Genomic DNA, 27,476 nt, shown 5'->3' with positions numbered 1-27,476 from the left:
AGTCCCTATCGAATCCGACTAAGCACAAAGACAAAGTTTCCATCGCCTTTGGCGATAAGGTGCTGTCGGATGCGAAAAAATGCGCGAGCGCTTTCTGCCGACAATATATAATGCATCCTACGGTCGACAAAGATAGACGGAGAGCCAATAGACACGCACATAAACACAAACTCAGCGCGTCACCAATTACCATCACCGCTAGAGAGGTTGAGGACGCCATTGGTCGTGCTAAACCATCCAAAGCAGTGGGCCCAGACGGCATAGCCATGCCGATGCTTAAAAACCTAGGGAAAGAGGGTTTCAAATATTTAGCGCATGTCTTCAACCTGTCTCTTTCCACCTTTGTCATACCCGAGAAATGGAAAATGGCCAAGGTGGTCCCGCTACTAAAGCCTGGGAAACCAGCTAACGTAGGTGAGTCATATCGTCCGATATCTCTCCTATCGCCAGTGGCAAAGACGCTTGAAGCCATTTTGCTCCCTTATTTCCAAGCACATTTGCAGCTAGCCCCTCATCAGCATGGCATCAGAAAACTCCATAGCACTACCTCCGCGCTAAATGTCATTAGCACCCAGATAAATTGCGGTTTGAATCAATATCCCCACCATAGAACAGTACTCGTAGCGTTAGACCTATCAAAAGCTTTTGATACGGTCAACCATGGCTCGTTACTGCAAGACCTAGAAGGGTCCACCCTTCCCCCATGTCTTAAAAGGTGGACCGCAAATTATCTGGGTGGTCGGCAGGCATCGGTGCAATTCAGAAACGAAACATCAAAACAAAGGAGAATTAAACAAGGGGTGCCACAGGGTGGTATCCTATCCCCGCTTTTGTTTAATTTCTACATATCTAAGCTACCTTTACCACCGGAAGGAGTCACAATCGTTTCCTACGCCGATGACTGCACAATAATGGCCACAGGCCCAGGCCCAAAGATCGATGAGCTATGCAATAAAATAAACGACTATCTCCCTGATCTCTCCAGTTTTTTCGCCTCGCGAAACCTGGCATTGTCACCGACTAAATCTCCCGCGACCTTATTTACAACATGGACGCCCCAAATGTCGACCATATTGAACATCCACGTCGATGGCACTACGCTACCGACTGTCCTACACCCCAAAATCTTGGGTGTGACGTTTGAACAGGATCTACATTTTGGTGCGCACGCAACCGCAATTGTTCCAAGAATTCAGAGCCGTAATAAAATCCTCAAATCCCTTGCTGGGAGTACCTGGGGAAAAGATAAAGAAGCGCTCTTGACCACATACAAAGCAATTAGCCAGCCGATTACGTGCTACGCGTCACCTATATGGTCGCCAAGCCTAAAAACCACCCACTGGAAGAAACTACAGGCCTGCCAAAATACTGTTCTCAGAATCGCCACGGGCTGTCTTCTTATGTACCCAGAACACCATCTGCATAATGAGGCGAGAATACTCCCCATCAGGGAGAGAAATGAGATGCTGACCAAACAGTTTCTGTTGAATACCCAGAAACCTGGGCATCCCAACAGACATCTGATTGACGAACCAGCACCGCCTAGGGGCCTAAGGAGTCATCTCCGTAAGCATTTTGAGGAAATACGGCACCTGAGAACCCAGCCGTATGAAGCGGAAAAACACAAGCAGGTCCTTGGTGAACTCCATAGACAGGCGTCGGACCTTTATGTCGGGAATTGCCCGGTGAATCCAGTACTTGAAGAAAAATATCCAGAACTCGCAGAAGAGGAACGCATACTCCCCAGGGAAACGCGTGTCACTCTTGCTCAACTTCGTTCTGGATACTGTAACAGGTTAAACTCTTACCTATCCAGAATCAACCCCGACATACAAAATGTATGCCCTGCTTGCAATGTGTCCCCACATGACACCAACCATCTCTTTAATTGTAATGTGGAACCAACGCCTCTAACACCCCTTTCCTTATGGTCCACCCCTGTTGAAACGGCAAGTTTCCTTGGACTCCCGTTAGAGGATATTGATGACAATTTGTGATCGGTCGCGGCTATTAGGTGGGGCGAGCATTGCTACAACAACAACAACAACAAAGCATGTAGTTATCGACATGTAAGAATTGAAGTAGATTATAGTCAGCGCAAAGCATTTATCAAACACCAAAGTTATGTATCAATTGGGTGAATCCAATTTCAAGGGGTTGTGTAGGCAAACCTCTCGAGGGGTTCCCAGCGCAATATATAGCTTCTCCAACCCAATTGCCAACCTCACCTATACGTGGCGAATTCTGTTTCATTGACAGCCAAGGCTCTGGCGACCCCAAGTTCATGATGGAACTAGGGGGTGGGGAGGACGGGATGGCCTAGAAGGTTTAACGTGGTCCTATAAATCATTCCCGAGATGGTCGGACTAGTACCTTAATAGTGCTTTGTTACCGGAACGTACCGGATCTATATGCGGCAAAGAACCACCAACATCGGCCCAAAGCCTTCGGGGAGTGTCTTTATCCTTAATACAGCAACAACAACAAAGCATGTACTTTTAGACTGAATGAATTAAATAAATAAATAAAATGCGCGCACAAAGAAATGACTAGTAATTCAGATTGATATTATTGACAGGTTGACTTAGCACATTTTTTTTAACAGCTGACGACTTAGCACATTTACACATCATTGCCCACAACACGTAAAAATGAAAAATTTAAATATTTGGTTTGTGATCGATGTATTTTGAATTCAGTTTTAAAACTGCATTAAAATAAAATTTTTCAAAAAAAGTGAGTTAGCACATTTTCACATTAAGCTAACGATATAATTTTTCCATCCGATTACTTGATAATTGCTCATACGTTTTCACTTACACAATTGTCTTGAACTAAATTCTTTTTTATATGTCATTCGGATATTTAAAAATTTTTCACCAATGTTGTCCCCGAAAAAGTGTTGTTTTTTGCCTTTTCAGGAGTAAAATATAATAGTTGTATTACTTTTTTTTCACAAATAACTGTTGGCGGTCATCGAATATGGTCGTATATTTTCAAAACAGCGGGAGTTTAATTACTCAAACAAAATAAATATAAAGCAAAATAAAAAAAAAAACCAGCTATAAAACACAAATTATTTACAGTCTGTGGAATGGCATGAGCATTTCATATTTTAACAACATAAATTTGCCAATTTAATAAAGGAAAATAAAAATAGAGTGAAACAATTGTGCCAAAAGAGAAAGCAGCGCAGTTATGGGCATGGTATAAATATTACAAGGTAAAACCGGTGAGAGACAAAATGACGTTTACAAAAATTTTAGAATTCTCATTGCTCTCACATTTTTAATATTTATACTCAGCTGAGCAGAGCTCACAGAGTATATTAACTTTGTTCGCATAACGGTAATCCGTAACGGCATAAATTAATCGAGATAGATATAGACTTCTATATATCAAAATAATCTGGGCGAAAAAGGAAATTCATTTAGCCATGTCCGTCCGTCCGTCCGTAAACACGATAACTTGAGTAAATTTTGAGGTATATTGATGAAATTTGGTATGTAGATTCCTGGGCACTCATCTCAGGTCGCTATTTAAAATGAACGATATCGGACTATAACCACGCTCACTTTTTCGATATCGAAAATTTCTAAAAACCGAAAAAGTGCGATAATTCATTGCCAAAGACGAATGAAAAGGCGATGAAAATTGGTAGGTGGGTTGACCTTATGACGCAGAATAGAAAATTAGTAAAATTTTGGACAATGGGCATGGCACCGCCCACTTTTAAAAGAAGGTAATTTAAAAGTTTTGCAAGCTGTAATTTCGCAGTCGTGGAAGATATCATGATGAAATTTGGCATGCACGTTCCTCCTATTACTATATGTGTGCTAAATAAAAATTGGCAAAATCGGGTGACGAACACGCCCACTTAAAAAAAAAATTTTTTTAAGTCAAATTTTAACAAAAAATTTTACAGTAAGTAAATTATGTCAACATTCAACTCCAGTAATGATATGGTGCAACAAAATACAAAAATAAAAGGAATTTTCAAAATGGGCGTGGATTCGCCCTTTTTCATTTAATTCGTCTAGAATATTTTTAAGGCCATAAATCGAACAAAAATTTACCAATCCTTTGGTAGGTGCACAGATTCTATGACGATAACTGTTTTCTGTGAAAATGGGCAAAATCCGTTGAAGCCACGCCCAGTTTTTATACACAGTCGACCGTCTGTCCTTCCGTTGGCTGTTAACATGATAACTTGAGCAAAAATCGATATATCTTTACTAAACTTAGTTCACGTACTTATCTGAACACACTTTATCTTGGTATAAAAATGGCCGAAATCCGACAATGACCACGCCCACTTTTCGATATCGAAAATTACGAAAAATGAAAAAAATGCCATAATTCTATACCAAATATGAAAAAAGAGATGAAACATGGTAATTGGATTGGTTTATTGACGCAAAATATAACTTAGAAAAAACTTTGTAAAATGGGTGTGACACCTACCATATTATGTAGAAGAAAATGAAAAAGTTCTGGAGGTCGAAATCAAAAGCCCTTGGAATCTTGGCAGGAATACTGTTCGTGGTATGACATATATAAATAAATTAGCGGTACCCGACAGATGATGTTCTGGGTCACCCTGGTCCACATTTTTCGAAAACGCCTTCACATATACAACTAAGACCCAAACCCTTTTAAAACCCTCATTAATACCATTAATTTGATACCCATATCGTAAAAACACATTCTAGAGTCACCCCTGGCCAACCTTTATGGCGATATCTCGAAAAGGCATCCACCTATAGAACTAAGGCCAACTACGTTTTAAATAATCATTAGCACCTTTCGTTTGATACCCATATCATACACGCGCATTGTAGAGTCACCCCTGGTCCACCTTTATGACGATATCTCGAAAAGGCGTCCACCTATAGAACTAAGGCGTCCACCTATAGAACTAAGGCCCACTCCCTTTTAAAATACTCATTTGATACCCGTAATGTAATGATAGAAGGTGGGGAAAATTTGACAGCTGTCATATCGAACGCCCTTAGCTCCAGTGAGCTCCAGGTTGTATTTTGGAAGTACACGAGAAAGGGGGCATAAAAGGTGGCCTCTTTTTGAAATAGTACTTAAATTCATACTTTTTAAATAATCATAAAATACAGAAAGCAGTGTACGTAGCTTGATTATTTAGCAATTTTATCATAAAAGTTATGAAATGAAGATTGCTTTATTAAATTCTGAGACGTTTTCAACTTATAAACTTCTTGTGAACGCATCAATTTTGCTGGTAATACTTTAGGACAGAGCAAAAATGTCGGCAGAGGTGTCGAAAGACACGTTTTTAGCTCGATATTGATAACCTGAAAGTATATATTTTACTGATGCCAAAAGATATTTGCAAAATTAGCGTTGAAAATTTTATGTACAAAGGTGTTCTACCCCCGGTTTTGGAGCGGCCAGGGGTTGTTATCCGGATTACTGATACCGAGGTAAAAACGTGTCTTTTGAACTCCCTCTCGACATTTTTGGGCGTGTAATAACAGTCTTCTTCTGTCCTGGAATATTAAAGAAAGCAGTTTTTAATATATTACATCAGGGGAAAATGTTATTGACAACAAAACAGGATGACGGACAATGCAGCAGGTAGATACATTTGGTGGAATATTAATTGAGGTTTTGGCTTTAGTCTTGATCCCTATCATTGAATTCGCCGCTGCTACTATAGATAGGGGGTCCGGAACCGAAGAGGGTGTGTACACATCTAACCAAGCCTTCGCTGACAATAAAGATACCAAGCGAGCATTTCAGCAAGAGGCATTCAAACTTGCGGGCGGGCAGAAGGGGTGAGATGTTGACGTTCTGCACAATAAACGGAGACGCCCCCACACGTATGGTAGGGAGCTGTCACAGTTCGCCGGATATCTCAATCGTAAGCGCAGAACTCGTAAACTGCGTCAACTGGCAGCCGATGGTAACATTGGCATCCGACCACCTGCCTATACTTATTTCGCTCGAGCGTACCGCCGACTTCATCGTTACAGAAAACGCACTTTCATAAACTTTAAAAAAGGAAAGTGGGACGAATACAAATCTTTTACAGACAACCTCTTTGCTGCCCTCCCTATTCCGACTGATTCCCGCCAAGGGGAGCGTGCTTTCCGCAAGGTCATTGAATCCGCCTCGGCACGTTTCATTCCCGCCGGGAGAATTCCCGAAATTCGGCCCCACTTCCCGGCGGAGGCCACAAATTTAGCGAGAGGACGTGACCTTATAAGACAGCTCGACCCAGGCGACCCCCAAAAAAGGGATATAAACCAACGCATCAGATTGCTTGTGGATGAACACAAGCGATCAAAATGGGAGGAGCACCTTAGAGGTTGTAACCTCTCTGCCGGTGTGGGTAAACTGTGGTCCACCGTAAAGTCCCTATCGAATCCGTCTGAGCACAATGACAAAGTTTCCATCGCCTTCGGCGATAAAGTGCTGTCGGATTCGAAAAAATACGCGAGCGCTTTCTGCCGTCAATATGTAATACATTCTACGGTTGACAAAGATAGACGGAGGGCCAACAGACACGCACATAAACATAAATTCAGCGCGTCACCAATTACCATCACCGCCAGAGAGGTTGAAGATGCCATTGGTCACGCTAAACCATCCAAAGCAGTGAGCCCAGACGGCATAGCCATGCCGATGCTTAAAAGCATAGGGAAAGAGGGTTTCAAATACTTAGCACAAGTCTTCAACCTGTCTCTTTCTACCTTTGTCATACCCGAAAAATGGAAAATGGCCAAGGTGGTCCCGCTACTAAAGCCTGGGAAACCAGCTAACATAGGAGAGTCGTATCGTCCGATATCTGTCCTATCGCCAGTAGTAAAGACGCTTGAAGCCATTTTGCTCCCCTACTTCCAAGCAAATTTGCAGCTAGCCTGTCATCAGCATGGCTTCAGAAAACCCCATAGCACCACCACCGCTCTAAATGCCATCAACACCCAGATAAATTGCGGTTTAGATCAAAACCCCCACCATAGAACAGTATTCGTAGCGCTAGACCTATCAAAAGCTTTTGATACGGTCAACCATGGCACTTTACTGCAAGACCTGTAAGGGTTGACCCTTCCCCCATGTCTTGAAAGGTGGACCGCAAATTATCTGGGTGGTCGGCAGGCATCCGTGCCATTTAGAAGCGAAACATCAAAACCAAGAAGAATTAAACAAGGGGTACCACATGGTGGTGTCCTATCCCCACTTTTGTTTAATTTCTACATATCTAAGCTACCTTCACCACCAGAAGGCGTCACTATCGTTTCATACGCCGATGACTGCACAATAATGGCCACAGGCCCAGGCCCACAGATCGATGAGCTCTGCAACAGAATAAACGGCTACCTCCCTGATCTCTCCAGTTTTTTCGCCTCGCGAAACCTGGCATTATCACCGACTAAATCTTCCGCGACCTTATTTACAACGCGATTTATTTTACGCTACCGACTGTCATACACCCCAAAATCTTGGGTGTGACGTTTGATCAAGATCTACATTTTGGTGAGCACGCAGCCACAATTGTTCCGAAAATCCAGAGCCGTAATAAAATCCTCAAATCCCTTGCTGGCAGTACCTGGGGAAAAGATAAAGAAACGCTCATTACTACATACAAAGCAATTGGCCAGCCGTTTACGTGCTACGCGTCACCCATATGGTCGCCAAGCCTAAAAATTACCCCTGGAAGAAGCTACAGACCTGCCAAAATACTGCTCTTAGAATCGCCACGGGCTGTCTTCTTATGTCCCCAGAACACCATCTACATAATGAGGCGAGAATACTCCCCATCAGGGAGAGAAATGAGATGGTAACCAAACAGTTCCTGTTGAATACCCAGAAACCTGGGCATCCAAACAGACATCTGATTGATGAGCCAACACCGCCTAAGGGCCTAAGGAGTCATCTCCGTAAGCATTTTGAAGAAATACGGCACCTGAGAACCCAGTCATATGAAGCAAAAACACACAAGCAGGTCCTTGGTGAACTCCACAAACAGGCGTCGGACCTTTATGTCAGGAATTGCCCGGTGAATCCAGTACTCAAAGAAAAGTACCCAAAACTTGTGGAAGAGGAACGCATACTCCCCAGGGAAACGCGTGTCACTCTTGCTCAACTTCGTTCTGGATACTGTAACAGGTTAAACTCTTACCTATCCAGAATCAACCCCGACATACAAAATGTATGCCCCGCTTGCAGTGTGTCCCCACATGACACCAACCATCTCTTTAATTGTAATGTGGAACCAACGCCTATAACACCCCTTTCATTATTGTCCACCCCTGTTGAAACAGCAAGTTTCCTTAGACTCCCGTTAGAGGATATTGATGGCAATTTGTGATCGGTCGCGGCTGTTAGGTGGGGCGAAGCACTGCTACAACAACAACAACAACAACAGGATTTTATTGCGGCTCTGGATTTACGGTACAATTGCGGCTGCATGATTACCAAAATGTAGATCCTGATCAAACTTCACACCCAAGATTTTGGGGAATTAGACAGTCGGTAGCGTAGTGCCATTGACGTGGATGTTCAAAATGGTCGACATTTGGGACGTCCATGTTGTAAATAAGGTTGCCGATGATTTAGTCGGCGACAATCTCAAGCTTCGCGTGGCAAAGAAATTGGAGAGATCAGGGAGATAGCCGTTTATTTTGTTGCAAAGCTCATCGATATGTGGGCCTGCGCCTGTGGCCATTATTGTGCAGTCATCGGTGTAGGAAACGATAGTGACTCCTTCTGGTGGTGAAGGTAGCTTGGATATGTAGAAGTTAAACAGAAGTAGAGATAGGACACCACCCTGTGACACTCCTTGTTTAATTCTTCTTGGTTTGAATGTTGCATTCCTGAATTGCTCCGACGCCTGCCGATCAGACAGATAATTTGCGGTCAACCTTTTAAGACTTGGGGAAGGGTAGACCCTTCCAGGTCTTGCAGTAACATGCCATGGTTGACCGTATCAAAAGCTTTGGCAGGTCTAACGCAACGAGTACCGTCCTATGGTGGGGATTTTGATTTAATCCGCTATTTATCTGAGTACTAATGGCATTTGTCGCGGTGGTTGTGCTAATTTGTTGCAAATTTGGCTACTGGCGATAGGAGAGATATCGCCTGATAAGAATCTCCTATGTCAGCTGGTTTCCCAGACTTTACTAGCGGGAGCATCTTGGCCATTTTCGGGGATGACAAAGGTGGAAAGGGACAGGTTGAAGACATGTGCTAAATATTTTAATCTCTCTTTACCTAGGTTTTTAAGCATCGGCATGGCTATGCCGTCTGGGCCCACTGCTTTTGTATGTCGGGGTTGATTCTCGATAGCTAAGAGTTTAACCTGGTCAGTACCCAGATCGAAGTTGAGCTAGAGTGGCGCGCGTTTCCCTAGGGAGAGTGCGTTCCTCCTCTCGCTTCCCAACGCAGCTGGTTCTATGTACCGGATCGACTGGGGATTTTTCTCGACCAAGGGCTGTCATTTCATTGTGACCCCATTTAATTTGTTGCGTCCCTCCTCAAGCATCTCGCTGGCAGGATTTAACGCAAAGAAAAAGAAACGCTTATAGCTATTTATAAAGCAATTGGCCAGCCGCTTGTGTGATATGCGTTTTCAATATAGTCGACGAAATTAGGAGAAAAATTAGAGAAAGCTGCAGGCCTTACAAAAGACCGCACACAGAACTGCCACGAGATGGCACAAAAATCAGCACAAACAGTTTCTTTTAAATTAGCACGAACCTGGGCATCCTAACTGACAACTGATTGATGAGGCCCGTATTCCAGGCCAATAAAGGGACATCTACGTGAGCGCTTTGAAGAGAATCGGCTTTCAACAGCAGTTCAATCTAATGGCGTTTTCTTTTCTGGAAAAAATGTTACCGTCATTTTACACTCTTAAATGTTAACTTTTGAACAAGGTTGTTGTTGTTGTTCTAGCTATAAGGACACTCTCCGAAAGTTGTGGGGAGTGTTATCGATGTTGATGGTCCTTTGCCGGATGTAGATCCGTTCCGACGTTCCGGTAACAAGCACCATTAGGGTACTAGCCTGAACATCTCGGGAACGATCTAGGATGACCACATAGAACCTTCTAGGCCATAGCACCCCCCACCCCCTAGATCCATGAGGAAATTGGGTTTGCCAGAGCCTCGCCTGCTAAAGAAACAGGATTTACCACGGGTAAGTGAGATTGACAATTGGGTTGGATAAGCTATAAATTGCGCTGGCAACCCCTTGAATCAATTTAGTAGTTTAGTCACCTCTTGCGGCAGACATACCTCCCGCGGGAACTAGGTCACCTGGCGCTCTGGCTGAATTTGTAGCTAATGAAACTACTTTTTTTACCCAGTAACAATTATTTTGTGAAAAGAACACCCAAACATACAAGAGAGCTGAGGAGAAACAACAGACTCCACACCATAAGAAAGAGAAAAAAGGCTCTTAGCCACATCCACACACGGTCGGTAAATTCTAAAGCCGAGTTATGTCCGATAAAGGATATTCTCAGAGTTCAATGTCCAATTTTGGAGTAGAGGGCGGCAGACTTCCCCGAAAGCTGTGCGTCATTCTGGCTTAACTTCGATAAGGATTTTTTAATAGGTCAAATGCTAACTTATCCAGAATCAACCCCATCATATGTAACATATGTCCTCGAATGACACTAATCATATTTTCAATTGTCATGTGGAATGACCGAATCTAACGCCAATGTCAACAAGACCCAACTCTATTCAAACTGCCTGGTAGAGGATACCAATGACAATGACAATCCGATCGCACCTATTGAATAAAGTGAAACACTGTTACAACAAAAACGGTAGAATATTCCATAACTACACCACGGTTTGACAGTAAATACAAATAAAAATTGGTAGATGGATACTCCCAGATGCCAAAACTAAAAATTTGTTTGTCTTCTGGAGGCTTCTAGTTTTTGCAAAAACTGTATTATTATCTATTATTTTTGCCTAGAGGAGCGATGAAAGTCCCTAACCATAACAATTTACTTGAGTGTTATAATTAATAATTTTACGGGAGTGATAATTTCCATGCAAGAAACCGTAGACTAATTTTTCTATCAAATTACATTAAAAATAATTTCTACCATGAGAAAACGATACCAAAATGAGTGAGTTGACATGTTTTTGTTTGTTTTAAATTTAATTTTTACATTAACATTTTTAACAATAAAAACAATGCAAATAACACGGTAAAATTATTTCGTTTTCTGATGGTTCACTTTTTTCACAAGAAAGTTCATTTTAGTTGTGTTTTTAAGCACAAAATTTACAAACCAAAAACAAAATTTTCATTTGTCAGAAAAAAATTAAGAAAAAACGGCCGAATGTCAAAAAAAACCTATCGAAACACAAACTGGGTCGCTGGGTCCTTTGTTTTTCATGAACTAGATTGTATTTTTCTTGCATTTCGTTAGTTTTTTTGGAATATAATTTACACACTTACACCAGGAGGGAGGGCGACAAAAAATATAAGAGAAAATACAAGAAAAATACAGAGAAAATAAAGTAGTGTCATATAGGTATAAAACATATATGACACTACTTTATTTTCGTGTATTTTTTCTTCAATTTTATGTCGCACTCCCTCCTAATACGGCTTCAGTACTGGTGTAAGTGTGTAAGCTATATTCCAAAAAACTAACGAAATATAAAAAATTACAACCTAGTTCATGAAAAACAAAGGATCCAGCGACCCAGTTTGTGTTTCGATAGGTTTTTTTGACATTGGGTTGTTTTTTCTTAATTTTTTCTGACAAATCAAAATTTTGTTTTTAGTTTAAAAAATTTGTGCTTAAATACACAACTAAAATGAACTTTCGTGTGAAATAACACAGCCAGCATTTTTTGAAAATTTTGATCAAAAAATATTTAAATATCATATCCCAAGATGATTAAAAACGTTCAAATTTAAAAGCATTTTCTGTTCGAAAATTAAGGTATCGTCGGGAGAAAAATGTACCTTAGATGGGATTATTCTTGAATAATCATTTATGATTCCTATTTTGAAGCGCTTTTTATTCATATTTGATATGATTGTAAAATTGAGCTTTAATTGTTTTAGAGTAATATTTTACTGCTTTTCACAGTACTTTTCTAATCATATTCGTGAACATATTTCAATGGTTTTGGTTGAGATTTTTTAATCATTTTTGAATGCGATTATGATGCATTTATTCTTCATATCTAATTCAAAATAAGATACTACATAATAATCTTATTTCATCAGTGGAAGAAAGCATGCGGAAGTGAGCTATTTGAACCACAGGTCACTAGCCAACAAAGTTGACTGATATACACCTGCGACTACAACATCCAACATCAGCTATGATCGTCAATATCTTAAAATACGATACGGTACGGGATGTTGAAGACATACCCAGGTACATATGTCAAGAGAGTTTCACTTACCTGTTCAAATAGCTAACAACTTTTGTATTGTCCAACTATTATGTATTTTCTGGGAAGCCGAAGGCGGAGAAATGGTTGGGAAATCATCGGGCACGAGCAGCATTTCCATTACATTGTCTCGAAGAATGTCTTAATAATAAAAATTTTATATACATACTTTTCTGAACTTCATGATTGAAAAAATGTGTGTATGTGAAAAAAATAAGATTTTCAATGAAAAGTAAAATTTTAACAAGTATAAAATTCATTATTCAGTCAACAAATATAGTCAGAAAAGATTCAGAAGGCTGACTTAAAAATTATTATAAATTTTTGATCACCTAAAGTAAACACATTTGATTCAAATATGATTCCAAAATGTGATTGAAAAACTATATTTAGTTTTTAATCATCAAAGGCAAGCATATTTGATTATTTGTTGGCTTTTATGAAATATTAAAATTTAATCATCAAAGGACTTCAAAAATGATTCCAAAAATTTATCGAAAAATGCTTTTGAGTTTTTGGTCATCACAAAGGTATTCATATTTGATGATCTCTTTTGTTCAATTGTATGATAACTCATTATTTAGTTAAAGAGAGTAATCAAATTGTATTTATATGTAGGGAAATTAAAAATTTTATCATCTAAATGCTGAGTGGGAAGTGACCCACCAGAGCCCAAAATAATGTTTCTGTGTTATTTGCATTGTTTTTATTGTTAAAAATATTAATGTAAAAATGAAATTTAAAACTTCAACAAAAATATGTCGAATTATTTTATTTTGTGGATAATATTGGTCTCTCTTTCTCTTGTTGGAAATTGTTTTTGTAATTTGACTTTCCGATAATGTTTCGTCAGTTTTTTGAACTTGGAATCCAAGCAAACATAAAGTAGTGTCATATATGTAGGTATAATACCTATATGACACTACTTTATTTCCGTGTATTTTTTCTTGTATTTTATCTTCAATTTTTTGGCGCACTCCCTCCTAATACGGCTTCAGTACTGGTGTGTAAACTATATTTAAAACTAACGAAATACAAGAAAAATACAACCTAGTTCATTAAAAACAAACGAGCCAGTTTGTATTTCGATAGGTTTTTTTGACATTCGGCCGTTTTTTCTTTATTTTTTTTTGACAAATGAAAATTTTGTTTTTAGTTTGAAAATTTGGTGCATAAAAACACAATTAAAATCAACTTTCTTGTGAAAAAAGTGAACCATTAGAGACCGAAATAATTTTCGCGTGTTATTTGCAGTTTTTATTGTTAACAAGTAAGGAAGGTTAAGTTCGGGTGTAACCGAACATTACATACTCAGTTGAGAGCTATGGTGACAACATAAGGGAAAATAACCATGTAGGAAAATGAACCGAGGGAAACCCTGGAATGTGTTTATATGACATGTGTATCAAATGAAAGGCATTAAAAAGTATTTTATGAGGGAGTGGGCCATAGTTCTATAGGTGGACGCAATTTAGGGATATAGCCATAAAGGTGGATCAGGGTTGACTCTAGAAAGCGTTTGTACGATATGGGTATCAAATGAAAGGTGTTAATGAGTATTCTAAAAGGTAGTAATCATTAGTTCCATAGGTGGACGCCGTTTCGAGATATTGCCAGAAAGGTGGACCAGGGGTGACCCTAGAATTTGTTTGTACAATATGGGCATCAAACGAATGGTGTTAATGAGTATTTTAAAAGGGAGTGGGCCTTAGTTCTATAAGTGGATGCCGTTTCAAAATATCGCCATAAAGGTGGACCAGGGGTGACTCTAGAATGTGTTTGTACGATATGGGTATCAAATTAAAGGTATTAATGAGGGTTTTAAAAGGGAGTGGTGGTTGTTGTATAGGTGGTCGCCTTTTCGAGATATCGCCATAAAGGTGAACCAGGGGTGACTCTAGAATGCGTTTGTACGATATGGGTATCAAATGAAAGGTGTTAATGAGTATTCTAAAAGGGAGTAATCATTAGTTCCATAGATGGACGCCGTTTCGAGATATCGCCATAAAGGTGGACCAGGGGCGACCCTAGAATTTGTTTGTACAATATGGGTATCAAAAGAAAGGTTTTAATGAGTATTTTAAAATGGAGTAATCCTTAGTTCCATAGGTGGACGCCGTTTCGAGATATCGCCATAAAGGTGGGCCAGGGGTGACTCTAGACTTTGTTTGTACGATATGGGTATCAAACGAAAGGTGTTAATGAGTATTTTAAAAGGGCGTGGGGCTTAGTTCTATAGGTGGACACCTTTTCGAGATATCGCCATAAAGGTGGACCAGGGGTGACTCTAGAATGAGTTTGTACGATATGGGTATAAAATTAAAGGTATTAATGAGAGTTTTAAAAGGGAGTGGTGGTAGTTGTATATGTGAAGGCGTTTTCCAGATATCGACCAAAATGTGGACCAGGGTGACCCAGAACATCATCTGTTGGATACCGCTAATTTATTTATATATGTAATATCTGCCAAGATTTTAAGGGTTTTTTATTTCGCCCTTCAGAACATTTTCATTTTCTTCTACTTAATATGGTAGGTGTTACAACCATTTTATAAAGTTTTTTCTAAAGTTATATTTCGCGTCAATAAAACAATCCAATTACCTTACCATATTTCATCCCTTTTTTCGTATTTGGTATAGAATTATGGCATTTTTTTCATTTTTCGTAATTTTCGATATCGAAAAAGTGGGCGTGGTCATAGTCGGGTTTCGTTCATTTTTCATACCAAGATAAAGTGAGTTCAAGCAAGCACGTGAACTAAGTTCATTAAAGATATGTCGATTTTTGCTCAGGTTATCGTGTTAACGGCCATGCGGAAGGACAGACGGACGACTGTGTATAAAAACTGGGAGTGACATCAACCGATTTCGCCCATTTTCACAGAAAACAGTTAACGTCATAAAATCTATACCCCCACCAAATTTCAAAAGGATTGGTTAATTTTTGTTCGACTTATGGCGTTAAAAGTATCCTAGACGAATTAAATGAAAAAGGGCGGAGCCACGCCCATTTTGAAATTTTCTTTTATTTTTGTATTTTGTTGCACCATATGAATGTTGACATAATTTACTTATATACTGTAAAGATATTAAATTTTTTGTTAAAATTTTACTTAAAAAAAAATTTTTTTTTAAAAGTGGGCGTGGTCCTTCTCCGATTTTGCTAATTTTTATTACGCGTACATATAGTAATAGGAGTAACGTTCCTGCCAAATTTCATCATGATATCTTCAACGGTTGCCAAATTACAGCTTGCAAAACTTTTAAATTACCTTCTTTTAAAAGTGGGCGGTGCCACGCCCATTGTCCAAAATTTTACTAATTTTCTATTCTGCGTCACAAGTTCAACCCATCTACCAAGTTTCGTCTCTTTATCTGTCTTTTGTAATGAATTATCGCACTTTTTCGGTTTTTTGAAATTTTCGATATCGAAAAAGTGGGCGTGGTTATAGTCCGATATCGTTCATTTTAAATAGCGATCTGAGATGAGTGCTCAGGAACCTACATACCAAATTTCATCAAGATACCTCAAAATTTACTCAAGTTATCGTGTTAACGGACGGACGGACGGACGGACGGACGGACATGGCTCAATCAAATTTTTTTTCGATCCTGATTATTTTGATATATGGAAGTCTATATCTATTTCGATTCCTTTATATATGTACAACCAACCGTTATCCAATCAAACTTAATATACTCTGTGAGCTCTGCTCAACGGAGTATAAAAATGTTAATATAAAAATAAAATGTAAAACATAAACAAAAACATGTCAAACTCATTAATTTTGGGGGAATCGTGGTCTCGCTTTTTCATGATAGAAATTGTTTTTGTGTTTAGAAGTTCCGATAAAAATTCGTCAGTTTTTTTTAGCTTGGAATCCAAGCAAAAATAAAATAGTGTCATATATGCTTAAGCCAAACTTGAAGTATTTTATTTGAAAATTTGTATTTTAATTCAATAAAGTTCAGTTCACTAACACCATAACTTGAGCATAAACTGAGATATATTCGACGATTTCTTCTAGTAAAAAAAAGTATGTGCTTATTGTCCGATTCTGCAACAAAATTATGAAAAAAGCTGCTAACTTCATTAAATTTCAATACATTTTTAATTGTAGAATATAGAACGACGTTTTTATGCAATTGAATTTTTTTGTTCTACTATGAAATCCGAACATACCGACACATGAGTGGAAGGTACTTACTGTATCTCGGCCTACCGAGGAAGCTCAGTTCTACATCTTCCAAATAAACAAGCAGGCTGAGGATATTTTTTACACGCAGCTTGGCAAAATGTCCTTTGGCAATGGCAAAATTTTCATTCGACTGAGGAAAAGAAGTCCCGAGGATAAAACCCCTAACACGCTAGAGGTGGGCGAAGCCGAAAAGGACCTCAAAAGCCTAAGGGAAAAAAGACAGGTGGAGGTCCCCGACGTCACCACGAAGGTGTTAGAAGAGGACCAACCGCCAAATGTTGCTGTGACTCGCACGGAGGAACACCCGACACAACAGTTACGAGAGGCTGAAGGGGACCTCGAATACTCTAAACCAAAAGGGCAACGGAAGGACGACGACGTCACGACGAAGGTGCTGGAGGGGGTCAAACAGCCCAATGGTGCTGCGAGTGCTACAGATAAACCTCAAACACAGTAAAGTGGCGTCGAGCGAACTCCTCCTAACCCTTGAGGGGAATGGTCACGTAATAGTGAGGAATCCCTTCAGATGCTTCTCGACACACATTTCCCATTGGGAGAAGGTTTAGAAGAGCCAGCAGACATCGGAGCGGGTAGTGCCGGGTTGGTGACCGATACCAAGATCGAATGGCCAGTGAAAACGGGCCGGGCCCGGACGGTATATTCCCGGCCATGCTACAAGTTTCAAGTATGGCGGTCGTGGAATGGCTTAAAATAATATTCGATGGGTGCATAAGGCTGAATCATGTACCGCACTCTTGGAGAACTGCTCGTGTAGCTTTCCTACCAAAGGCGGGGAAGATCGGTCACGTGTAAACCAAAGACTGATAGATGTGTACATAAAATCCAACGTAGATGAAAAGCTGCTCTCCACAACACAGCATGCGTACACCAAAGGCAAGTCGGTAGACACCGCATTGCATAGGGTGGTAATAAGCATAGAGAAATCCCTGAAATATAGTATATGAGTATGATCTAGGAGTCTTCTTGGACATTGCCGGGGCTTTCAGTAATGTTTCTAACTGGGCGATTATGGATGGTCTTAATTACATTAAAGTACATCCCGCCTTAATCAGATGGAGCGGTTGCATGTTAAATTGCAGGAAGATTACATCACAATGGGGATTGTACGAGGCCACGAAATCAGTGGACAGGGGCACGCCGCAGGGAGGGGGTGCTATCACCTCTGCTGTGGACGTTGGTCATCAACCAACTGCTCAGGCGATTCGATGAGGGACCCGTAAAACTTACGGCTTACGCAGATGACGTTGCAGTTTTCATAAGTGGAAAGTGCCTTCCAACGATTAGTTCTTTGATGGATCGGGTGCTTCGGGATATTCATACCTGGGCATTTAATGTCGGGTTGAAAATCAATGCAGAGAAGACGGATAGCGTCTTGTTTACAAAGAGGTACAAGGCCCCAAATTGGACCAGGTCTAAGTTAGGAGGGGTGACCTTACAGGAGAAACCTTGCACAAAATATCTAGGAATCATCGTAGACAGTAAGCTGTCATGGAAGCTCAACGTGGAGGAGAGGATGAAGAAGGCCTCAACGGCACTCTATGCATGTAAAAGAATGCTGCTGTTTACGTGGAGCTTATCACCCTCTCTTTCTCATTGGGTTTTTACAGCGATTGTAAGCCCTATTATATACTATGGAGTTCTTGTTTGGTGGAAAGCCACACAAAAACAACATACCTCAAAAAATTAGAGGGGGTATGCAGACTATCGATGCTTAGCATTACGGGAGCCCTGAAAACAACCCCGACGGCTGCACTGTATGCCATTCTGCACATTCCACCTGTAGACCTGGTAGCAAAGAACATAGCATTAACAACCGCAACTAGGCTCGGTGCCTCGGGGCAGCTTGAGCGCCGACCATATGGCCATACTAGTATAGCGTCATCAATCACAAGACGAACAGACTACCTGATTCCCTATCTACGCTTCGAGGGATATCTTAAGGCCGCAGTAGAGGTGGACGGTTGGCACAAGGGTGCGCAAATGGCGGACGAGGCGATATATGTGTACACAGATGGTTCCAAAGTAGTGGAAGGAGTAGGGTCTGCGGTATACTGTGCTGATCCGGAAATAAGCAGATCCTACAGTCTGCCGGATTAGTGTAGCGTTTTCCAAGCGGAAATATTAGCCGTAACCAAAACAGTAGAAACCCTGGAAGAGAATAGCTTAAGCTGCAACCTTTTATATTGGCAGTCATGCAGCAATTAAGGCAATAATCTCGCATAGCACAGCATCTAAATGCGTGACAGAGTGTAAGCAGTCTCTGGAGAGAAAAAAGCATACATCTACATTGGGCCCCAGGGCATATGGGAATAGATGGGAATGAAAAAGCGGACGAACTAGCTAAAAAGGGTGCATCCCTTGAAGCTTGCTCCGTAGACGTCCCAATTAGACTGGGCGAGATTAAGCGAAGGCGAGAGGTGCACATGATCGACCAAGCGGGAAAGGCGTGGGTTGAAGCGCGGGGCTGTAAAGTGTCGAAGATTATGTGTAGGTCTTACAACCTTAGACTAACAAAGTTGCTTCTATCATTAAAAAGAGAGAACTGTAGACTCATGGCGGGTATTCTGACTGGACATTGTCTTCTGGCGTCACATGCCTTTAAATTAGGCCTGGTTAGTGATAGCAGATGTAGGAAGTGCGGGTTGGAGGAGGAAACGATCGAGCACGTTCTGTGCTCATGCCCTGCACTTGCCAGGCTAAGACTCCAGCTATTAGGAGTGATACAGCTGTCAGATCTAGAAGCAGCAAGTGGCTTAAGTCCTAGGAAGCTTCTAGTATTTGCCAAGAGGACGGAGTTATTTTATAACATAGGTCCTGGTTTTTGATAGGGGTTTTCAGTTTGGTCGTTAAAACAAACTTCTGGTAACACTACGGACTCAATCAGTCTATGTGACGTCCTCATGGACCGGCCAGTTCAACCTAACCTAACCTAACTATGAAATTTTAGTTGGATGGAGTTAGCAGCTTTTACAGCATCGTCGACGATACATTGGAATGGTCGAATTATAACCTAGCCACTTTCAAAAATTTCGAAAAATTAAAAAAGGGACAACGCATTAACAAATACTGATGAAGTGGTGAAACTTGACGAGTGTATTAATTTATGACGCAAAATCAAAACTTAGTGCAGTTTTGTTAAATGGACGCCCAAGAAATCGACCTTCTCAGTTATCACATTTCCTCTACAGGCAGTACACAAAGGGTAGGCAAAGCGCAAGCAGTCGCCAACTTTCCAAAGCCCCAATCAATTTCCGAATTGCGACAGTTAATTTGTATGCTGAATCTTTATCGACGTTTTTTACCTCAAGCAGCACAACATCAAGCCCTGCTTACTGAATACCCAAATGGTTCAGTCAAGAGGACAAGCGACTCATACAATGAACAACTAAAGCTAAAAAGAAGGGTTTAACCTACCCCAGCGGATAAGGGAGCTTAGAATATACCAGCGGCAGGTATGTCTGTCGTATGAGGCGACTAAAATACCCTAATGATTCAAGGGGCGGTGAAGCGGTTTCAAAGGGTTGCCAGCGCAATTTATAGCTTCTCCAACCAAATTGCCAAAATCACCTAACCGTGGCGAATCCTGTTTCTTAACAGCCGATGGTCTGGCGACCCCAAGTCCCTCATGCAACTAGACGGCGAGATGGCCTAGAACGTTCAATGTGGTCATATTAAATCGTACCCGAGATAATCGGGCTTGGACCTTAATGGTGCTTCTTACGGGAACGTACCGGATCTATATCCGGCAAAGGACCATCAACATCAGTAACACTCCTCAAAACCCTCGGGTAGTGTCTTAATCGTTACAATGAGAATTTTTGGTTGCAAATACCATCCTTTTCGCTTATCCAGTTAGACATCCAAAATTCGCACTTAAAGCAGATGCATAAAATCTTGCCATTGGAGCAGTAGTGGAACCAAAAGTCAATGGATTATGGGAACCCCTCGCCAACCAATACAGACAATTGGATTGTATCGGTCCGTTTACCACGAATATTGTTTATATTTCTTGTGTGCCATTCGGATCGCACATGCGATGTCAAAGATAGAGGAAGTTTCTACCATAGGTTATGCACGACTCTCCGAGGCTCAAACAACAAATGAAGACATACAAAAATTACTTTAACAACTGATTCTGGACTTCAGCTAAAACTGGTACCATTACCAGGTTGTGCAACGGAAATTTATTGTGATGTATCTAAGTATAAGCCCAGGCCTATACTTCCTACCAGTTTTTGACGATCTGTTTTTGACATACTTCATAACCTTGCACATCTTGCTGTTATAGCTACAAGGAAACTAATTGAAGATCGTTTTTTTTTGCCGTAACTCAATAAAGACGTTAACTTTGCACCGATGACAATTCAATAATTTAATGGTGTGGTGACATAAGGTCAACGGACATATGGTGAGTTAAGTAATAATCACATCATAAGGGTCATAAGGCCAATTTACCTTATGGCCATTTGAATTGGTCATGAGTTAAACTTGCCATTTAAAGTCACCATAGGGCCAATTGACTTTAAGGCCCTTCAAAATTTGGTGAAGTGACTTACTTAATTGGCGCTTAACCGTCTAAAAGGTTATGGCCGTCCAACAAGGCGCGCCAGTCGCTCCTTCGCTCCGCCAACCGGCGCCAATTGGTCACACCAAGGGAGTCTAAATCGTTTTCCACCTGGTCCTTCCAACGGAGTGGGGGCCGCCCTCTACCTCTGCTTCCATATGCGGGTTCCGATAGAAACACTTTCTTGGCCGGAGCATCATCTTTCATTCGCATAACATGGCCTAGCCAGCGCAACCGGTGCATTTTAATTCGCTGGACTATGTTGATGTCTGCGTCATTAAATCTTCTTCGGTACTCGCCATCGCATCGCGTCTCTCGAACACTCCCAAAGCCGCTTCATCTGCTGTTGTCATGGTCCATGCTTTTGCCCCATATAGCAGGACGGGTACGATAAGTGACTTGTAGAGTATGATTTTCGTTCGCCGAGAGAGGACTTTACTTTTCAATTGCCTACCTAGTCCAAAGTAGCATTTATTGGCAAGATTGATTCTTCGCTGGATTTCAGTGCTGATGTTGTTGCTAGTGTTGATGCTGGTTCCCAAATAAACGAAGTCTTTTACTATTTCTAAATTATGGTTGCCAACAGTAGCGTGGTTGCCAAGGCGCATATGCGCTGACTCTTTGCTCGATGACAGCAGGTACTTCGTTTTGTCCTCATTCACCATCAAACCCATCTTTACCGCTCCTTTTTCCAGTTTGGGTGATGTGGGCATTTGGGAAATTTCCGTTTGACAATGTGACCATTTCGGGAAAAAGACCATAACCATATTTTTACCTTTTAACTTTGGTTGAATGTATATATGTATAAATGTATGTAACGGTATCCATGAACATAATTTTCACCAACTTCCAGAAGGTTGATTCATTTGAAACTTTGCACACGTATCAAGGACTGATGCCGAAACAATTATTTGATGGTGGGGTGACATAAGGTTAAGGGGCATAATATGTATGAGACCTCACGTTGAGTATATAATGTTGGGTTTCGCCCGAACGTTACTAAAATCCAAGCACTTATCTTATTCGTTCTCAAGAAACACTAGGAAGATTCGCTTTGTCTTGAAAGGTGCACGGATTGTTTATATCCTACAACGAAATATGCAAGACTACGAAAGGACCCCATTGCGAAATTATAACATGCATCAATAAGACGCCCAAAAAAATTGGCATATAAAATAATAAAATCGTGAGCAAAGCACGGTTGATTTTCTTTTACCACAATTCGATGCACGGAAATATACATAAGTTTGAACATACTATAAATTGTACGGATTGCATAAAACTTTTAGGGTGTATTTTGTTGTTGTGACTATAATCCGTGCAATCCATGCACCGTTTGCAAGGCAAAGTGAGTCTCCCTACCCTTGTAAACCATTTAATGCTGAAAAAATTTAAAAAACTCCATCTTTGACCAAGAATATACCATTAAATACCGCTACGTTCTAGATATGTATTTTGAAAAGATTTAAAACGTTTGTATTTTATATTGGAAATCGGTGCACCCCGCTGTCCAAGCAGACACATTTTGTAGGTAATTTCCAGTGCCCTAATATATTATGCTTTCTATAAATGCAGGTGAAGATGATGTCGATGTCATACGTGAAACTTATGAGCGCGCTATCTCCAACGTACCTCCCGCCAATGAGAAAAATTATTGGCGACGTTATATTTATCTATGGATAAATTATGCTCTCTTTGAAGAACTAGAAACTGATGACCTAGAGCGCACACGTCAAATTTACAAAACTTGTCTTGAGCTTATACCTCATAAAAAGTTTACATTTAGCAAAATTTGGATAATGTATGCACAATTTGAAATTCGTTGCAAAGAATTACAGAAGGCGCGTAAAACTTTGGGAATGGCCATTGGTATGTGCCCACGTGATAAGCTTTTCCGCGGTTATATTGAGTTGGAAATACAATTGCGTGAATTTGATCGTTGTCGATTACTTTATGAAAAATTTCTTGAGTTTGGTCCAGAAAATTGTGTTACGTGGATGAAATTTGCAGAGTTGGAAAATTTACTAGGCGACACGGATCGAGCACGTGCAGTTCTTGAGTTAGCAGTGCAACAGCCACGACTCGATATGCCAGAATTATTATGGAAAGCTTATATTGATTTTGAGGTATCACAGGGCGAGACTGAGTTGGCACGTCAACTTTACGAACGTCTTTTGGAACGTACATATCATGTTAAAGTATGGATATCCTATGCCAAATTTGAATTAACTCATCAGGATGCTGAAACAGCCGAAGATGATCCGGAAATGAACATAAGATTATCGCGGCGTGTTTATGAGCGTGCTAATGATACATTGCGTACAGCTAGCGATAAAGAATCCCGCGTTTTATTATTAGAGGCATGGCGTGACTTTGAACGAGCCTCCGGGGATAGTCATTCCTTGAGGAAGGTAATGGAAAAGATGCCTCGTCGCGTGAAGAAACGGCAAAAGATTGTTTCCGAAAGTGGTGTGGAGGAAGGTTGGGAAGAAGTATTTGATTATATCTTTCCCGAAGATGAGATGGCACGTCCTAATCTGAAACTATTAGCTGCAGCTAAAATGTGGAAAAAACAGAAGGAATGTGGAAACATAGATCCAACGCCAACAGAGAAAGATGATGCCATCAATGCAGCACAACTTAGACCCCCGAGCCCGATAATAGATACAACTGTAAATCAATAATTTTAATCTAAATAGCTAATAGGAAATACAGCTTCAAATGCTCACGTATATTATAGATATATCTGTATAAATTTCTTATAAATAACTGGCGTACCCAGCAGACCTTGTTCCCTTCCCTCTATCACTCTCTATGCCATCGAATATACTACAACTTTACGACTTTTTCTTCATTTCTCTTTGTTATTCCTGTCCTTTCTGTATTGCATTTATTTCCACTCCTCTCATATCCACTCCCACTATCATTCCTCATTCCATTTCCACTCTTACTCTCTCTACCTCTCCCACCCAAATTATCTCTGGAAGTTCGAATTATGAAACTATGGAATTCATTCAACAATTGCTCTTCTGACACCAATTCTGCCATTCTAATAAAGAATGTATCTGCATTTTTTTTTTCGATGATCAGCCATTTATAAAGGCATTACATTTACAAAAACAGCATTTGTAACAGGTAAACTTCAATATATCAGTTTCAATTAGAATGTAGATACCCACATTCTTTTTTAGGAGGGCAGAATTTTAGCGAAAATTATATAAATATATAAAATAAATGTAAATTCTCCATTATTCAGTATATAAAAATGCTCTTGACAATTGAAATTATTCGCGTACTTCACTTAAAACGTGTTAAAATCAAACTGATTCCTCATAACTTGGACTGCGACGCTTTAATAGCACTCAGTGGTCTATTTTCGTATTTCTCTCAGGGTCCAGACTTCGCGAACAGCCTTCTCGATTAGTTGCTAGATTACTTCTCTCTGCATTTCATATTCTCCTTTGCCTTCTATACCTTCTATACATATTTGCGTAGCTGCCTAGCAAAAACTGTACCCGTAAATTGACCAGTAAAATGACTTTTATCTGTGACGATGGAACACGTAAAATCTTCAGTAACATTCTTCAGAGCATCGGTAACTTTTGTGACCAGTCCATTCCGTCGTACCTATTTATGTGATTGTCCATACTGCTCACAGATATGCGGTATTAGGTTATCGAAATGTAAACAAACTATAGTGCTGTACGGTTCTTACATTCACGTTATGGCAGTCATTTTTTAAGTTATATACCTGTAACTTTACGATAATTTTTACGTTAATATGACTGCCTTTTCACTATTATTATGACCGTTTTTTTACTTGGATTATCTGCTATATAAATAAAACATTTCTTTAATTCAAATCCATTAACATTTCTTTTATTCAACATTTTTATAATATAATAGATTATTTATAATAGTTGTAAATTATTAACTATAAGTATTAAGGGAGGAATAGTTTTTCTTGTTAGTGAGCCATAAATACAAATTTTATTGTATGCGATTGTATGCATACAAAGTTAAGGGAAACTTAAATTAATTAATTAATGATATAGAAAACAAAAGAGAAGAACTAACAGAACTATTTGAGTAAGTTGACTTGTAATTCGCCAATTTTAATACAATACCTTTCTTATTTTAGTTCAGAAAGCTGCAATTGAGGTTCGAAAGTTACAAATGAAGTTAAAAAATTTCATTCAAGTTCAGAAAATTTAAATTCAAGCTCAGAATTTCTATTTGTAGCTCAGAAAATTATAATTGAACTTAAATTGTAATTTTCTGAACTTCAGTTGTAATTTGCTGAACTGCATTTGAAATTTCTGAGCTTCAATTATAATTTACTGATCTTCTATTGAAAATTGTGAACTTCAATTGCAACTTTCAAAATTTTTTGACATGAAATGAACAATTTAACATTTTTTCAGACAGTTAAAATGGTGAATTGCCTAACAGAGGTTTGAAACCCTTGCATTCGTGTTGGCGCTTCTCTATATCATTAATATAACAATATCTTTTTAATAATTTCATTAATAGACAAATATAAATGTTTTTCCTTTACATTTTAGAACTGTGTACAAAAATATGTAATTTTACATATCGCAACCTAAACCAAAAAGTAGAGAAGCTTTGTGTTGAATGTTGATTTATGCCACAAAAATAACAAAATTCTTAACAAAACCAGGCTAAACGATAACATTAACTATCAAAAAAACATAAGTTATTTTACGATGCTTTCATGGATCGATTTACACTTAAATACCGATTTAATTTTTTTTTTTAAGTTTTCACATTTTTTAGTTTAAAATGCGATATATACATTCAGTGGAATAATTTTTTTCTTTCTTCGTGATTTTGCATTAATAAACGTAGATACTCAAAGTAATTTTTTGTTTTGAATTATGTGATTACATTATTTATAAGGACCATTTAGTTGATGGTATTGGTACTGTCAGTTAAATTCATCAGCAATTATATTCAAAATATTTTTTTGTTATACATCTCTTTTATAAATTTTGGTTAAAAATTATTGACAAATTCGTTACAATTAAATTGCTTTAAAAATCTTTGCAAACTTTACAAGATTGTTGAATATTATTTTAATTATAGCATAAAAAGCTTAGAATAGTAGCGTAGGAAAAAACTTAGAATTATTTCAGTTAAGTTCATCACAAATATTTATATTCAAAATACTTTTTTGTTATACATCTAGTTTATAAATTTTGGTTAAAAATTATTTAAAAATTCGTTGCAATTAAATTGCTTTAAAATTCTTTGCAAACTTTACGAGATTGTTGAATATTATTTTAATTAGAGCATAAAAAGCTTAGATTAGTAACGTAGGAAAAAACTTAGAATTATTAGATTCTTAGATACTTTTTAACCAAGATTATTTCAGTATGTGTTGTTCGTTTGTTGTACAAATTCGTTGCATATTAATATTCAGATGAAGAATACTCAAAGGTGTCGTGGCATCGTCTTGTTGGTCAAAGGCGCGCCGCAATATCCAGTGATGGGAATTGACATTCATTATAAAGTAGCGAAGGCGCGGTTCTGCGCAAACACCTCGCCAACCTGTGTTGGCAAAAGATATGCTGAACTGTAGAGGAAGAAACATTTTTAAAATTTAATAAAATCAAAAATGATAGTTGTGCTAAAAAGGGGTAAAGTATTGTATGTTAAAGTATAGCAAAGTCTCAGCGGGATTATCCTGGTGAAAATTGAGTATGAATAGGTCTCATTCTTCATTCTCAGAAACATATACAAAGGTACATTTAAAGATATTAAAAATCCCCAACGCTTTTTGCAATAACTTCAAAAAAACTCACATTCAAACCGGTGTCATATCCCTACTTCTGTTTAAATTGTACATATCAATAGCTATCTTCACCACCAGAAGGAGTCACTATTGTTTCCTACACCATATGGTCGCCAAGCCTAAGGATTACCCACTGGAAGAAGCTACAGGCCTGCCAAAATACTGCCCTCAGAACCGCCACGGGTTGTCTCCTTATGTCCCCAGAACACCATCTACATAATGAGGCGAGAATACTCCCAATAAGTGAAAGAAATGAAATGCTAACCGAACAGTTTCTGTTGAATACCCAGGAACCTGGGCATCCCAACAGACTTCTGCTTGATGAGCCAACACCGCCCAGGAAGGAATCACCCCCGTAAGCACTATGAGAAAATACGGCACCTGAGAACACAGCCGCGAGTCACTCTCGTCCAACTTCGATCTGGATACTGTAACAGGTTAAACTCTTACCTATCCAGAATCAAC

The 27,476-nt window shown here is 39.4% G+C and overlaps 2 protein-coding genes across 8 annotated transcripts in view; one reads left to right on the top strand and one right to left on the bottom strand.

The window, feature by feature from the left end:
* Positions 1-25,059, top strand: part of crn (pre-mRNA splicing factor crn) — a 136,655-nt gene extending 111,596 nt beyond the window's left edge. The window contains exon 3 of the mRNA XM_067781844.1: positions 22,772-25,059. Within this exon, the coding sequence (XP_067637945.1) occupies positions 22,772-23,880 (1,109 nt within the window). The 3' untranslated portion in view covers positions 23,881-25,059. The remainder of the gene's footprint in view (positions 1-22,771) is intronic.
* A 65-nt stretch (positions 25,060-25,124) lies between these two features.
* LOC137249864 (calcium-binding protein P-like) overlaps positions 25,125-27,476 on the bottom strand; it is a 51,077-nt gene continuing 48,725 nt past the window's right edge. For all 7 annotated transcript variants that reach the window (XM_067781846.1, XM_067781847.1, XM_067781848.1 and 4 more), the window contains one exon: positions 25,125-26,792. The gene's annotated coding sequence lies outside the window, so the exon portion shown is untranslated. The remainder of the gene's footprint in view (positions 26,793-27,476) is intronic.

This window comes from Eurosta solidaginis, chromosome 4, assembly GCF_040869045.1.
Source record: "Eurosta solidaginis isolate ZX-2024a chromosome 4, ASM4086904v1, whole genome shotgun sequence".
Lineage (NCBI taxonomy): Eukaryota > Metazoa > Arthropoda > Insecta > Diptera > Tephritidae > Eurosta > Eurosta solidaginis.
Note: the sequence above shows the minus strand (reverse complement) of the source record. Positions and strands in the feature narration are given on the sequence as shown.